The sequence below is a fragment of the Enhydra lutris genome, unplaced genomic scaffold (assembly GCF_002288905.1).
Source record: "Enhydra lutris kenyoni isolate GAN:26980312 unplaced genomic scaffold, ASM228890v2 scaffoldscaffold1, whole genome shotgun sequence".
NCBI classification, from domain to species: domain Eukaryota; kingdom Metazoa; phylum Chordata; class Mammalia; order Carnivora; family Mustelidae; genus Enhydra; species Enhydra lutris.
The window spans coordinates 88249186-88262903 of NW_019154085.1; the positions used below are offsets into that span (position 1 = coordinate 88249186).

At 34.2% G+C, this 13718-nt stretch overlaps 1 protein-coding gene across 5 annotated transcripts in view; it reads right to left on the reverse strand.

Moving 5' to 3' along the window:
- LOC111142104 (kynureninase) overlaps window positions 1-13718 on the reverse strand; it is a 134381-nt gene that overhangs the window by 56064 nt on the left and 64599 nt on the right. For all 5 annotated transcript variants that reach the window (XM_022495064.1, XM_022495082.1, XM_022495075.1 and 2 more), the window contains 3 exons: window positions 12173-12244; window positions 10944-11018; window positions 8512-8658 (listed from right to left, as the gene is read on the reverse strand). In XM_022495064.1, coding sequence (XP_022350772.1) covers window positions 8512-8658; window positions 10944-11018; window positions 12173-12244 — 294 coding nt within the window. The remainder of the gene's footprint in view (window positions 1-8511; window positions 8659-10943; window positions 11019-12172; window positions 12245-13718) is intronic.

Here is a 13718-nt window from a genome sequence, read left to right on the forward strand (position 1 = left end):
GTGTTTGCAATCTTTAGATAAGCTATCTAGCTGATCTCCCGCTACCTGAAGTAGTCTCAGCCTGCTACTTCTCCGCCATCTTGACTCCTCCTCCAGATTTACTCATATATTTAAATTTACATAATACTTAACTTGATAATATTGCAAAGGAGTCTATAGGATAATTGTTGAAGACATCATTCTTAAATTTCTTCTCTTGAAGCTTATTTTTATACACAGTGTGACAGTCACGTTATTTGTTCGCCACCTCACTTAAGATAATTTGCTAATAAAATCAGCATTTTTCTCTTGACCTCAACTAAGTTTGATATTCCCAGTCTTGCTTGAACAAATAATTTAACTGATTAAAGAAGAGGATCATGAAAGAGGACATTAAGAGAAATCTTTCACATTTTATTTGGGATTTATTTTTCTTTTTCTGCTTCAGGATATTTTGAAATTCTACTTTCATTGCCATGAGGCACAAAACTGACTTTCCATTTCATACAGTGGCTAGTGAATACATTAGAACTAGTCTTTATGTTTCATGTTGGAACACTTTCATTTTTTCAGTTTAACAAAGACTTCCATTACCCTTCCTTTGACTATCAAGTGGAATGAAAAATGTGATACCAGATAAAGTAGCCTGGGTCATAGAGGACTGAAATATTTTATAAAATACATATCACCTACAGGATAAGAAAAAAAACAAAAACCTAAGTGTAGTATTTCATTTGGGGGCTGTAGGTTTGAATGAAACTAGATCTGGAAAAAATAGTTACATACTGTGGCCCTGATGAGAGTGGTTAGTGAAGCAACAATCATGACTGGCTGTGGGGAGGCTTGCTTTTGCCAGGTCAGTGATTCTAAAATAACATGAGTCCAAAAATTCCTCTTTTATTAAGAATTAATCAGTCTTTCTCACACAGTCTATCTAATGAAAAGCTTGAATTAAATAAAATATCTGATGAAAATTTCTTAAAAACAGCTCAAAAGTTTTAGATTCTTGGGTACTGATCCTTACCAACGTACTTTGACTTATTGATTCCAGGATCCAACCTGGAGGAATTTAAGACTACAGATAGAGTTTACTGTATATTTTTGAACAGAATAATCCTTCATTATTCTCAAAGTAAAGGATGTTTAGTTGATGGGGCATTTCGCCTAAATTCTAGGTCATTTTCTTTCCTTTTTTTCTATCTCTGTGCCTGTATCTACACCCATGGTCTTTCTATTATCCTTGAATTCTATGAACAGCTAAATCTGGGTGAAACCACAGAAGCTCAAAGTAGATGCTTAATTTTTGATGTTTATATAAAACCTGTCTTTAACATGACGGAGATAATAAAGTTAAATAAAAATGATTTCCATGAGAGAGCAGAAAAAATATTTCATGTAGTATGAGATAAATCTGTTATCTGGTACCCCATGCTGAACTGTATCATGATAGAGATTTTTCAAATTCTTGCACAGCAACTGCCTCTTAACTTCTGCCCATTTTTATCCCATTCCTGCCCATTCTTGTAAGCAGAAAATTTCTTTTAAAAATTAAAACAAAATGCAGTTTCTTTACTATCTCAAAGCTTTCAATGATTCTCTGTGGGTCTTTAGGGAAAGGCTCAAGACTAAGTACAGCTTAGTAAGCCCTTCTTACCTTTGTCTGCCTTATAGATTCATTTCTTGTCATACCTTTCCTAAAATTATACATTCTTTCTACAATCAAATTATACTAAAATATTTCCTTTCTTGTAATTCAATCATTTTTTTAAAGCTGTCTAGAATGGCCCTACCACACAGCTAGGCACCTGGAGGAGATTTTACCTGTTTAACTCCTACTCGTAATTCTAGAATTGGCTCAAGTCTCTTCTTCTCTAAAAAGGTCACTTTGACATTCCAGGCTAAACTAGGTGTTCTTATTTGGACCTCCATTATTTTAATGTACTAAAATATTTACTGATAAAAAGAATGAAAGAAAAATCCAAATGCATGTCTCATTCTACTATAGAAAGTATGGAGACAAAGATTCTTCTTATGCGCTGATAAGAAGATCCTATTGGGTGAAATGGCAGTGACTTTAATAGAATAACTGTACTCATTACAATTTCTAGTACATATTTCTTAATATTGAAAATTCTCATACTAACCTTTTTGGAAAACAATAATTTTTACACATTAAAAATTCATACTCTATGCCAATTTATACTATAGTTATATACGAACATATTTGGTACTAATTTTTCCCAGCTGATCCATTGCTCAAGTCCCATGCAAATGTTTTTTGTTGTTGTTGTTGTTGTTGTTGTTGTTTAATATTTTAAAGAGAGAGAGCATATGAGTGGTGGGGATAGGCAAAGGGAGAGGGGGAAGTAGGCTCCCTGCTGAGGAAGAAGGGGCCTGATGCAGGGCTCCATCCCAGGACTCTGGGATTATGTCCTGAGCCAAAGGCAGACGCTTAACTGACTGAGCCACCCAGGAACTCCTTGTATTGTTGATATTATTCTATTGTTATCATCCTTTACAGAACTGACTCCCAATATCCAATACTAGAAACAACTCAGCCAAATTTTCTGTAGAGTTTTGATGCTTGATCAATCATTTATTTGTCCTCTCCAGGTGTCTCCAAATTATTTTTAACAAGAATTTAGATAAATGGGTGGTTTGGTGAGGTGACCATTTATATGTAAGTGTTGTTGAGATACTTCAGATTTTACTAAATGATGTTAAACTACAATGTCTTTTTTTATAATGGTGTTTTTACTTATATTCCTTCTTTTTGTCTTACATATTCTGCCTTTTTATTCAAATTGTTGGGGCTATAATTGTGATCATTATTTATTAATAATTTAGGCAGTTTATGATTGGGTCTAAGAGATGCTTGTAATCATACTCAGTGAAGAATGACACAAGGTAGAAGCTAATAAAACAAAACACAAGTTTGCAAAATTCAGTCTTTTTTGTTATTTGCATTTTAATGTTCAGTAGGCTACAAGACAACTAACATGCCAGCATGCATATAGGTACAGTAAAATGATGTAAAAAATGTTTAACGGGGTCACTGATTCAATCAATATTTATTTGTCACTCACTGTCTGCCAGCCCCCACAAGTTCCAGTAAGTTGTAGACCATTTTATATGGCATTGAAGAAGGAATGTAGAGTATAACCAGTTGGCACTGCATTCTTTTATCAAAATTTTTATTAGTCCATTACCAAACCTTTTAAAAGTTCAATCTAATCTCTTGAGTTTTAGCCATGCTGTTCAGATTATCATTTTTTTAAAAATATATTTTAGTACAGAAGTATCCAGTGAGAGTCTTTAGTTTATAATTCTGTATGTTTCACTTTCTGCCTAAGGATCCATTACTTCTTTTTCTGGTAGATTGGATATTCCAATATGTCTTTTTCTCATATATTGGTTAAGTGCTAAAACATTTACTGATTACTTACAATGCACTAAATACTAAATGTTTTAGGAATAGTATCTTGTTTAATTCTCCTAGAAAACAAGCACCCTTACCTTCCCCAGTTATTGGTAGAGAAATAAAGTCATATCAGTAAGTGAATTAAGCCAAAGTATGCTAGAAACTAAGGAAAGGGACATGGACTCAAGACCAGGTCTGACTCTGTCTCCACTATCTAAACCTTTTATTAAGGCATATGCTACACTACACCTCAAAGTAAGTATCCTGCTCTATCAGCAAGACAAAACATCTGAGTTCCAGGTGCGGCAAAACTAGTAGCTATTATTCTTGAGTACACAAATATACTTCATTTCACAGAAATGTCCATGTGTTAGTCAGAGGAATATGAGTGAAAATAAATTTTGCCATGGTTAAGTCAACACCTTTAAGAAGTTAGCATGTCCCTTCACATCCTTTTACTCCATTGTTTTGGCTGAATCAGACAAAGGATCCAGGGTATGAAAGCCAGAGGACACAATCCTGAGTGATTGAAAACCTGGTATCATTTCATGGGAGAAAGCTGATTCCTGGCTGCTGCATGAACAATAAATAAACATCTATCACAATGAAAGCATTTATAGCTTTACTTGTTAGTTACCAAGACCTAATCTACCTAATATACCAAGAGTTTCCACTGAAAATAATTTCTTTTTTTTTTAAATAATTTCTATTTGTTACCTACTTCTTATCTTAATCCAAGCTGAGACATTATAATTTATGGGGAGTCTATTCATTTCTCCAGATGATCCAGAGATTTTCCTATTATTCTCTCCCTTTATATTTCCTTATGCTGTCTAATCAATTTCCTGTGACTCATTTTCAAATGTTTCGTGAAATGAGGTGAAAAATAAAATATAAAGCAAGAAAGAAATAAAGGAGGAAGGGGAAAAAAGGGGGGGGAAAGTTAGGAAGGGATGGAAGAGGAAAGAGGCAGCAAGTTAGAAACGATGTCCCTTTGGGGGTGAAAATGGGAAATGTAATAAATACTGTGGGTTGGTTAAACAAACGCTTCTTCTTAGCCTGTCTCTACTATAATACCATAAAGGTTAAGAATTTCTTTACTCATGCTCTTTTGAAGCTACCACTTCAGAAGGCAATGAATCATAAGCAGGAATCTGCTAGCTTTTTCTGGGAATAATTTTGCACTTTGGATGAAAGGGACAGATGAAGCTGCACTGCTACTTCTCTCTCCTTCCTTCTGTCTTAAATAGAATCATGATATCTGGATTTGGGACAACTGTCTTGTGACCACGATGTGAGAAGCCTGAGAAAAAAACAAGAGAACCCAAGAGATGCCACTCAGACATTACTCAACTGCTCAGTGCATCCCAGCAGACTCCTAACTCAAATCTTTCATGGCGAGAAAAAGAAATCCCCAACTTTTGCCCAATTTCTCACTGGGATTTTGTTTTTAAAGCTTAGAAACTTCATTAATTAATTCAGGAATATTAAAGAAAAGACCAACCCTGAGAAGGTGGGATTAAAAAGTGACTGGTTGAAAAGGCAAAGAGGAGGAAAATGTCAGAATTGAGTCTAAAGGTCCAGAAGGGTGGGGGCATGAAATATTAGGGTCCTTTTAGGGGAAACAAAACTAGAGCCTACTGATTTCAGAGTGGATGTAGGATTTCCAGGTAGAACAGGGAGATGAGCACAAATAATCATTTTCGAGTGTGGGAGTGCCCTGTAGCTTTCACTTGGCAACAAGAGTGGAATCTTGGAAATGGTTAAAATCTCTAGGGATAATAATTCAAAGGACAATGAGGAGCAACTACATTCAGTGTGTGTAGAAAAGAAGAAATGATTAGTAGGAACAACTAATCGAATATGAAAAATTTAGAAATAGGGAAGTGAGGCAGATTTCCGAAATAGTGGGTTAGCCAAAAATATAAAATAAAGTAAATGGCTTCAAAGACAAAAAATGAAAATGTATCTTCAAACTGACATCTCTTTTCATATGCTGGCCTTCCCTTATAACTTGACACTATGTTTAATTTTCCTTGGCCTGCCCTACTTGTTACCATCTCAGGCCTTCTCATTTAAGAAAAGCCTCAGCATCTGAAATTCATTATATGAATCAAAACTGTTCTTTTGATTAATTAATTTTTCTTTTTAGATGATTACTGGAAATCTTGTATTTTTCTATGCTTCAAAATCCACTTCTATACCATCTATAGCCAAGTAATGACAGAAAACTGAATGCAAATTGGGCAAGACGTTTGAACAAGTATTTCTTAAAAGAAGACACTCAGAAGGCAAAAAACACATTTGAAAAAATCCAACCTCATCAATAGTCAGGGATAGTGCAAATTAAAACTAATCAGATTGGCTATTGGTGAGGATGTGGAGCGACAGATGCTCTCACATATACTGATGGGAGTATATACCAAATTGGTACAACCCTTCAGAAAGTTGGTACTATTGATTAGGACTAGATGTATGTATACCTATTTCCAAGCCTTCCAATCCTGAGTATGTATGTAGCAGAAACTGGTGTGAATGCTTACCTAATGTCTGAGAATATTCAGAGTCACGCTTACTACAGTAGCCCTCAAATGGAAAGAAACCCCAAATACCTATCCTGATCAGAATGGAAAACAAAAATGAATTGCGATCAATTTCATACACTGAAACAATACACTGAAATGAAAAGAAAAACGAAACTACTGCTACCAAAAACCCCCACAAAATTACCGCTACATACTACATGAAAGAATCTCAGAAACGTAATAATGAGCCAGTAAGACAGATACAAAGATACATATTAACACATTTATAGATGAACAAAGTTAATATATATGGCTAGAGGAAGGAGTGGTACCTTTGGAGGGGAGGTAACAGTATTTTAGAGAAGGCACAATTGAGGATTCTGAGCAGCATAAATGTTCTAGAAGTTTCTTAATGTGGGTGATGGCTATACAGGTTCAAAATAATTCATCAAGCCACTTATTTATGATTTGCACTTTTTGGTATAATACGTACATTTCTTTAGTTAATATATTTTTTCAAAATTCCTGTCCCCACTTCCCTTTTACATGATTATGAAATAAACAACTATTCTTGTTGACTTTCTTTGCTCCTTCTCAGTATCAATTTGGTTCCTGCCATACTTCATTTCCAGAAACTTTTTTTATTATCTTATTTAGCAATTTCTAACAGTGATGTTTAATACCTTTTTTCCCCCTAGAATTTCCTCTTTTTTGATTGACACCTTTAATTTTTCTTTCTCTTCAGCTTTATCTGCACAGACCACCCAAGAGAGCTATGTAAATCTACAGTTTAAAATCACTTCTCTCAACCTTCCATTGGGAATGGGAGAAACTGTCTAGCCAGAGTATAAATGAGCATTAGAATAATTTTGATAACGGTTAAATTGAAGTCTACTCAATCCCAATTTTACTCCCATAGTATCCATCAGTTCTGTGCAGTTACACGAGATGGAACTGCTCATTCTTACCTTCATCTGACTGAAGGCTTAATCAGAGTGTCACATGGTAGGCATTTATTATACTTTTTAAGTAAAAGCAAGCCTGAAAAATACTGAGAGAATGTTTTAGCAAAGTACTTAGGAATGAGAATGACATACAGCACCTAGGTAAACAAATTTATTTTGCTTTTCAATTGGAAATAAAATGTCTATCTGAGCCACTTTCCATAGCTTCATGTTTGTTGAGGACAGTGCAAGGTGTAAAGGAGCCATCATGGAAGCAGAATGTGTGCAACACAGCACATATTTTACAGTCTTCCTTCTCAACACTGAATTCATGAAATGGGTCCAGCTATCCCAAATTAACACTTGTGAGAAGAGGCTTAGAAAAGTTAAGTAACTTGCCTGAGATCATATAACAATTCAATGACCCAGCCAAGATTTAAACCTCAGACTGTGATTCCAAAACCCATGGTCTGTCTTCTATCTTCCTGTCTCATTTCAATGAAAGTTAATGAGACATGCATGTATACTAAGGGGACCAGGGACTGCTGATTACTTGCATAACATTTTAAAATATAATTTTTTATTGACCTCCCTTTATTTTGGTGTTTAACATTTAATGCCGAAATTAAGAAGACATTTTCTGTATATCTTTTGTAATGCACCACTTTCACACTTATCCATCAAACCAGTTAGAAGTCATGGCTGGAAATTCCTAGAGACTGCTGATAACAGTGCTAAATTTCTTTTCATTAGTTCTATTCATTAGCTTCAATAACTGAATATATTAACGAGACCTCACACATATATTAATCTCGTAACTTATTAATGTTCAGAACAAAATTCCATTGTCACCTTTTTAAATGCCTAATTTCATCGTTGAACCAAATAGAACTGATATTTAAGGATTTTAAATACAAATTATAGCTGCTGAATATTATTACTCTAATTTATTTTTTTAGGCAGACAAAAACTAAAAATAATTTTTTCTTTTTTTTTTTTTTTACAAACATACATAAAGAGACACAATTTCAAAATAGTAAACAATGTTATGTGTGACTTGGAAAAATGTAGGAAAAAAACTCTCATTATTGGCAGGATCATAATTTCTCAAGTCTTAAGAACAAAGTGGCTTTTCTAAAAGTACACTGTGTCAAATGCGATCTATTGTTAACTTTTATTCTGCATCTCCCTTTCTTTAAGCCCCTAAGTTTAAGTGAGAACTGAACTACATTGAGAATGAGTACGACAAAGTCCCAGAGTTGTGCTTCTAAAAGTGCTGGCATATGCAGTTATTATCCGAAGTATTCTGTCTCATGCCTGCTGAAGGACTAACTCAGTACCAATGACATCACCTTGTAGGAAGCTCACCTGTCTTGCTGATTAGAGGCAAACTTTGGGATAGCAGATGGTAATGAAGAAGTGAGACAACAGAAGTGACAAAGAAAAGGTTTAAATAGAGATCCCTAAAGCAAAAGAGTACATATTTTTTTTTAAATGCAAGTCTTACCTTTTTTTTTTTAAACTCTTTAAATAGCTTTACAAAGAGACACACACAAAGGTTATTTCACTAGAAGTGCAGTTAGACGACTACTCAGTAGAGTGATGTTCGGGGCAAGGTGGGATGGGGAAATGGTGTGCATACCTTTGCTTGTCCAGCTTTTGTGATGGCAGGTATATTAAAGAGCTGTCCAGTGTAAAAATGCAGCCCACTGAACAGGATCACTGCAATCGAGTCTCCTTCCTTCTCAATTACTTCAAGAATATCCTCTGTTCTCAGTGTTTCTTCACCCTAAAGTTGAGTCAGGCACAAGTTACACCTAATCCACAATATCAAATTTGTCACATCATATTTCCCAATCTAAAATTCACCTTGAGTTCTTGCCCACATAAGAACAATCAAAGAAAAGGTTTTTTTTTTTCCTCCCCCCAATTAATGGTCTTCAAAAGTCTGGCGAGAGAGCAGCGTTTCAGCATGCCTTTTGTTATTATAAGAAATGATAACAAAATAGTAAAAAAAATTATTGTCTTTGCAAAACCCTACTTGCTTTATTCTTTAGGTTTTCAATTAATCTTTACTCTTTGCATGCCTACAAATTGTTTTCTCCTTATTCCCATCCAATAAAATACCAGGAAGTATGAGAAGCCCCTGAAATATTAAATGGTAAAATTTTCTTGGAAATTATTACTCCATCACATTATGTTTTCCAGGATAAAAAACATGTACCTTTCACCTGAGTATAACCTAACCAAGAGGCAACTCTCCTCCACACCAGTCTAAAAATCAAGCTCCAAAAATGAAGGGAAATATCAGTAAAACTCAGTATTATCATGGTTAATTTTTCCACTTCTCCCCAGCTAAGACTAATGATCGGTTACTCAGTGGAAATTCTGAGTGAATTTAAACTTGGTCTTGCAAACAACTAGAGCAAAAAGCAATCAGCTAAACACAAAGTATCTCCTTATATCTTAATCATTCTTATCCATTTACAAAGTGTTTATAAATTTTCTCCAGTGCTAAATCTGACATAATTTTTGAGGTCAAAGCATCATTTACTCCATTAATATTTGAAGGAAGCTCATTAAGGTATTCATAAATTTTCCTTCAGTTATTTTTAATTTTTGGCAATTCTTGCTATTTATCAAGTACTGTGTCTCACAAATATAGCACATACTTTAGTTTCTACTAGAAGTCTGGAACTTATTTACAAAACTGAAATCTATAAAAATAGTACTGATACTAAAATCTTTAAATTATTAGCTGATACGTATTTTATATGTAAAGAGAAGGATCTCAGTAATTCTAAGACAAATTCCAAGTAAAAATAGTAACATGGAAATCCAAAACTCTTTTTTTTCTTAAAAGAAATCTAAAATGGTTTGTCCACCATAATTTCAAAGAGCAGAAGATGAAGTACTATATATACTAATTATTTATTTAAAGAATCAGTATAAAGCAAAAGAGAAATGTACGGCTTAATGGTAGAATATGGTTCTCTCTGATGTTGACCTGCTTTAATCTAGTAATGCTAAAGAATGCTCTCAAGATTTATGATTAAATCATGAGGTTCCATAACACTTACCTCTTTCAACATTAGAACTTCTGATAAATTAGTGGCTATCTTCATTTTTGTTAAAAATTATCAATTTATATATGACACATGAAATAGATACCCTGTCACAGGCATGAGAACTTTCTATCCCATTAATTGACTGCATGTTGGCAAATAGAACTAAATGGAGTGGATTTTAATTTCTCAAAGTATTCTGGGTTGAAAGAAATAATTGTTCAAACATTGGCTTAACAGCCTGGGAGCATCATTTGTGAAGTCTACAATTTATTCTGTGTGGATCTCTTGGTGCCAAATTACATAAGCTGCAGGGTTGGTAATGTCAAAGTCTGTACAACTTGGCCTTACATCTCTATTAATGGTAAGTGCACAATTATTTTAGATCTTGAACATACGTCAACCCTGATTAGGTGCTTCCTTTGTTACCTGTTTAAATATGAAGGAATTCCAGAGAGATAAGGTAACTTTCTTGAAGTCCCTTACCCAGTAAGTTGCTGAGCCTGGGACTTCTATGGGGTCTAATAGCCAGGCCAGAAAGCCCAAGCTCTTTCTGCTACACTGCATCCCTTTCCACACCCCCACCCCATCCAAGTACAAAGGAAAATATTTGATACTTAGATTAATAAGAGATATAAAAGATAGGCATCATTCAATTTCAACAAATATCATTTTTAAGGTATCCAAAGGCAATGGTATTTGAAATTGAACATGACATAGGCAATTTGCCATCCCTTTCCATCCCACTAAAGAATATGGCAAACTCCAGTGGTATTCACAGGAAAATAGTTTGCTTATGACTACCCCTCGAAAAATGAAAATACATATACTTCCAAGTTAATTCTCCATTTTAAGCAAAATGAGCTAGCAGTAATACAAGTATACGTCTTTTATACGTTCTTGAAAGTTCCATTAAAGTAATGGGGATAATAAACTTCTGAGGAAAATGAAGAAAAAAATCAATACTAAATAGAAACAGAATGAATATTTATTTCTCTTTCTCATATACCTCTCTTGGCTTTATAATCCTCATACTTTTCTCAATGTTAAGTCCATGAAATTGAAGCTGTGACTCAATAGCGTACTGGAAAAGAAGAATGATTTATTAAGTCAAATCCAATGCATAGAAGTACATTGAAGTAACTCTGAAAGAGATAATAAAATAACAATAAAAGCATATTATTGTATTAAATCTAAGGTCAAGGTTAAAAGTGACTGAAAAGAATACACCAGAAAAGAACTGCTTAATTTAATTTATATGCAGGAATCAGAACATTCCTTGAAACACTGTATCTTAGAAACTGGATGGAAGCACAAGGGCCATCTAGGCTTCAGGGAATTCTAAGAGATCTGTAGAAGATATTAAATCTCCTAATTTAAGTCAAAACTGGAGTTTACAAAATAACCAGAGTGAGTAGTGTGGACTTGTTACATTTGAACTAGCTTATAGGAAGGGCTTACCCCCAAAAGAGTAAGCTAGTAAAAGGAAAGAACATCAGAAAGTTCCCTTCACTAACAGTACAAGATATGAATGGGAACAAGAAATTTAGGGACCCTGAATTCTTTCTCAACATCAGGGTTTTGATCCTTTTCAGTAAAGTAATGGCTATTGATTTGGACACAATTAAATGATGTAGAGTTTAACGGTTAACAGTGATAATAGAAAGACAGAAATCAAATTTCTCTCTAACACTAAAAATGAAATGTGCAATTTTATCCATGTCTATGTCTGGAATGATCAAGTTTCTTAAAGAAGCAAGACAATGAATCGCAAGAAATATTTTTAATCCTTAATCAATGTTTTTTTCAATAATAAAGCACAAATAATTATGCTAGCATGCTATGGACAAATTAAAGTTTTATTCTTATTCTATATAGCTAAAGGGTTAAGCACTAGGGTATGTATTGATTTGACTTCATAAAGTAAAACAGCAACAAGAATTAATAAAACATTTATAACTGCACTTGATTTAAACCAGCAGCTCGCTCAATGTTTTAAAAAAGACTAATAAATCAATGCTCCCATTCAATCCTTTCCTCCCCTAACACATGTTTTACTTGGACAAAAAAAAATAAAGCTACAATCTATATTTTAAAAACACCTAATCAAAAGCATTTGACAGATCTTTTTATTGAAGGGTTACTTGGAAAAAGACTAGAGAATAAACTCAACACAGGCAATGGTGTGCTCTCTAGGAAGAATAGAAAGAATATAAATATAATTGGAAGAATCCTTACATGATCTGAAGGGAAGGCTTTGGCTTCCAGAAGAATTTTATAGCGTTTTGGTGTAGGCTTAAAAAAGGATAACTGCAATGAAATGGATTTATTGAGAAAACCATTAATGTACAATTTATACATTTGTTCAGTTTATACCATACTTTCATTTTATAATCCTGGCATTTTAAAGGCCTGACTCAACGACACATCTAGATGTCTGTCAAGGGTTTCTTTCCCAATTAGCCTTATTTCTAGTGAATTATAAAATAAAAGAAGGTACTGGCTCATTATATTTACCAATAGAAAAGCAAATTTCGGAGACTACATGAGATAAAAACAAATTCTCAAACTTAAATTTTAATTGAAAAATTACCTTTCCAATGCTTTTAACGGTAATTTCTCTATTGTAAGACTGAATACCATGTTCTATATAAATTTTATTTTATTTATGGTGATTCATCTTATGCTGCTGATTTGGTTTCTGGTACATAATATTTCCACTGCCTTATTACTTTATGGGATTTCATCTTAGGTCTAACTGGAAGGGCCTCAGCCCTAACATGAAACATTTGACATTTCTAGAGGTACCAGGGAGAAATAGCTCATTTGTTCAAGGGAGCCCTTCCTTTCCCCCCACAGTTCCTAGAGAATAAACACTGTCTGCCAACAGTAACAATGAAATGATTGCTACTGTTGACTTAGTGTTGATCACTGGTCAACGTGCTGAAGCAATTTTCACATATTACCACATTTCACCCTTTTATATATGTAGCAGGTAGGCATTTTTTTTTAAAGATTTTATTTATTTATTTGACAGAGAGAGAGAGATCTCAAGTAGGCAGGCAGAGAGAGAGGGGGAAGCAGGATCCCTGCTGAGCAGAGAGCCTGATGCAGGGCTCGAACCCAGGACTCTGAGATCAGGACCTGAGCCGAAGGCAGAGGCTTAACCTACTGAGCCACCCAGGGGCACCTCAGGTAGGTATTTTTGTCTTCATTTTCATAACGGAGAAAATGAAGACGTAGAAATCACCAAAACTGTGTCCAAAGTCAGATGTGAAGTAACTTACTAGGAATCAAACTCCGAGGTATCTGAACTTAAAACTATGCTATTTACCATCATGATTAACATACTCTGTGAACATGTTCCCTTAGGATATTTAACAATCATGTCTTCATTTTTATTAAAATAAAATATTAATATATTCATTGTGTGCTTTGGTCACATAGACATGTTTCCAAAAACTCACTTAAAAATGAAATAAAATTTTTTCAAAGCCTCAAGCAGTTACTATAGACACCATATTCCAAATCAAGTATATATTTGACATTTTAAGGTATACATATTTATTAAGTACTTAGGAAGTAGGAAGCACTTGAAATACAGTAACTCTTTTAAGATATTAGATCCCTTTTCTCCAATTTCATTCTATATTCTAAATCTTTTTTAACCTATTCCCCCAAAATTTGTCTATAAAAATATAACTGATCCAGAATCCAACCCTGCTGAAGTCCAGCATACTGGCAAACTCTTTCCGAAGAGCTCAGTGTTTGCTGGCATTTGTAC